The sequence below is a fragment of the Mus pahari genome, chromosome 16, assembly GCF_900095145.1.
Source record: "Mus pahari chromosome 16, PAHARI_EIJ_v1.1, whole genome shotgun sequence".
Classification (NCBI taxonomy): domain Eukaryota; kingdom Metazoa; phylum Chordata; class Mammalia; order Rodentia; family Muridae; genus Mus; species Mus pahari.
Window position 1 is genome coordinate 37833091 of NC_034605.1, and position 2709 is coordinate 37835799.

Consider the following 2709-nt stretch of genomic DNA (forward strand, 5'->3'; position numbering starts at 1 on the left):
CCTGGAACTCACTCTGTAGACCAGGCTGGCCTCAAACTCAGAAATCCGCCTGCCTCTGCCTCCCAAGTGCTGGGATTAAAGGCGTGCGCCACCATGCCCGGCTTTCTGACCACTTCTAAATACTTCCTTTTCTCTTTGGAGACTGTGCGGCTACACTGCAGGGTCTGTGACTCGACTCCATAGGTGCAAACGAGGCCAGGTGAACAAGGGTAAGATGGTTTCCTCCCTTCTGCTTCAGGGAAGGTCTTTTCACCTGTGACTCCACCCTGAAGTCACATCCCTTCCTGGACTCTCTGCAACCAGCACCCCTGGCCAGAAGGTGCCGGCAGTGAACAAGTCTCCTTTACAGCAGCTTACTGTCACCAGATACAGCCAGGCGTTTCACCCCTCACAAAAACCCACAGGCAACCGGTATTCTCATAGATGACGGCAGGATTCTAGTTGGTGGTCACAGCAGAGCTCTGGGACCTGCTCAGAGGGAGAGCCAGGAAGTTCAACTTGTTTATGGCCTGCCTTGTTCCAGAAGAAGCCACCGAGTAAACCATCGAGCCTTCCTTATGCTTTCCTGACTCAGACGTTCATTTGTCAAATTAAAACTACAACAAAGAGCAAATTTAAAGCAATAAAAACAGGTCTAATCTTGACAACTGTGCTCAGCCACTGGGAGCGGCTGGGATGGAGATCTAAGCCAGGCCTGTCACTCGGGGCCTCCACACTCACTTGCTTTTGGGAACCTGTCCAAATGATGTGTCCTCTGCCAGGGGCTGTGTCATGAGAATGGAGCTAATTATCCACATAAGCCACACATTGATGGAATCTATCACCAGAGGGAAACGAAGGTTATCTCAAGACTGTAGCCAGACAGGCGGCCAAGGAAACACGTACTAGCTAACCTTGAGTAACTTCGCCCCAAGCTGTCACAGGATGACTGACTGCTTTGAGGACTTGGGTCCATGAGTCTCAGAGCCCCGGGAGGCCACGTACTGGGGGAAAGTCTGCTCAGACGCTCTATTGATCCCTCCTGCCCCACCGCTTACCCCACTCACTGCCTCACACTTTATTCTTCCCTCCTCTCCCCGTCTCTATCAAGGTCTTTCTCCAGTTTCCTCCACTCTTCCAGTCCTTTTGCTGTCCCTAGGAAGCAAAGGGGAAGCCACTGCTGTTTGAGAAAACAGCAGTCACAGCCAACCAGGACCGTCACAAGGCCTGGGAGGAGGCAGCTGTGGCTAATCAAATCCGAATGCCGACCAAGCTCAGGGGTGGGGACCCTGGGTTGGCCGGACAGATGCAGGAGGGGCGGCCCCCCTCCTAGGAGAGGTGGAAAAGATTGCTGCGTGGCACCTCGCTTTCAGGCTCAGCTGTCCCGGGGGCAGAATACAGATGGGGCCTCTCCTGGGCAGGACCTGAGCAGCGATCATAACCCGCTGCGATCCCCCCAGTTCCGATACTCTATAACGGTCTCTACTCTTTCCAGCAAACGCACTCCAGCCGCCGCCACTGATTCTCCACAGCGGCTGGGACCCAGTAGCTGTCAGCTCTGGATGTCGCCTCCGCTTCTTCACAAGAGGCTCGCTCTTTGGGACAGTCAGGCGAGAGTCCTGCTGACCTTGTCCCCTTCCCCACCCATCTCATTTATCCTCCAAGACTGTGCGCCCCAGGCTCTGTGCGGGCTCCCAGCCCTTTCTGAGCGACCATTCAGGAAAGCCGGGGTCTATATGTCCTCCGTCAGGTGCCGAACTGTATAGAGTTTTAAGTAACTCTTCCCGCGGACTTCATCGCACTTGAACGCGATCTCGTTGCTAAGTTCCTCCCCCCCACCCAGAACCCCTCCCGAAGCCCGCATCTCCCGGTTCCCCGGTGACCCCAGTCCCGCAGTCCCTCACCTTGCCGCAGCGGCGCGCGCGCCAGCTCAGACCGGTCCTCAGGGAAGGCATCGCGGAGGCGCTTGCACAGGCGGCCCAGGTCGGCGAAGCTGCGGTGTAGGTAGAGCACGCTGCGGTCCGACCACTCAGTGCGGATCTCGAAGAACTCCTCCTCGTCGCCGCGCCGGCTGACGATGAGCCTGCGGATCCCGTTCACCCAGCAACCGCGCACGAACATGTTCACGAGCGACGTGCCCTCAAACACCGCCGAGGCCATGCCGCGGGCGGCGCATGCCCCTGCCGCCGGGGGCGCCCTCGGCCCCCGCCTGGGGTCCGCCTGGGCAGAGTGGGTCCTGGCAGGAGCGATCAGGGGTTCTCCGTGGGACGCGCTCGATCCCCGCAACGGCGGTTAAGAGTCCCCGTGGGGGAGAAGTTGGTGCCCCGCGGATATGCCGCAGCTCTGCGCGCACTCTGGGGCGGCTACGTGCGGCCCGCACGCTCAGGGCGGCGCCGCCAGGAGTCTGTGGGACTGCACGGGCTGCGGCTTTATAAGGCACTTCCCATCGCGGGCGGCGCGGGCGGCGACGTCGAGTCCCGGCTGCGGCGCCTCCCTCCTGCCTCCCGCTGACCCGCCGCGGGCGGTCCCGGCCCCGAGCTGCACACAAATCGCCGCCTCCCCGGTCTGCCGGCTGCTAGCCGAGGCGGGTCCTGCGCTCTCCCGGCGCGCAGGGCGACTTTCTCCTCGTTCTCACTCAGGATCCTCCGGATTCTCCAGCCCCGAGTTGAGCACTCTGCCAGGCCCACACGGGGGTGGGGTCGACACGTCGCTGGAGTCCAGAGTCCCGGG

The 2709-nt window shown here is 60.3% G+C and overlaps 1 protein-coding gene across 3 annotated transcripts in view; it reads right to left on the reverse strand.

Annotated features, from left to right (window-relative positions):
* Positions 1-2709, reverse strand: part of Pxdc1 (PX domain containing 1) — a 26516-nt gene extending 23807 nt beyond the window's left edge. For 2 of the 3 annotated variants that reach the window (XR_003845391.1, XM_029547618.1), the window contains exon 1: positions 1884-2709. Coding sequence is in view for 2 of the 3 variants with exons in the window: in XM_029547618.1 (XP_029403478.1) it covers positions 1884-2139 (256 nt within the window). In the remaining variant the exon portion in view is untranslated. The remainder of the gene's footprint in view (positions 1-1883) is intronic. The other variant, XM_021215857.2, reaches the window with a different exon arrangement.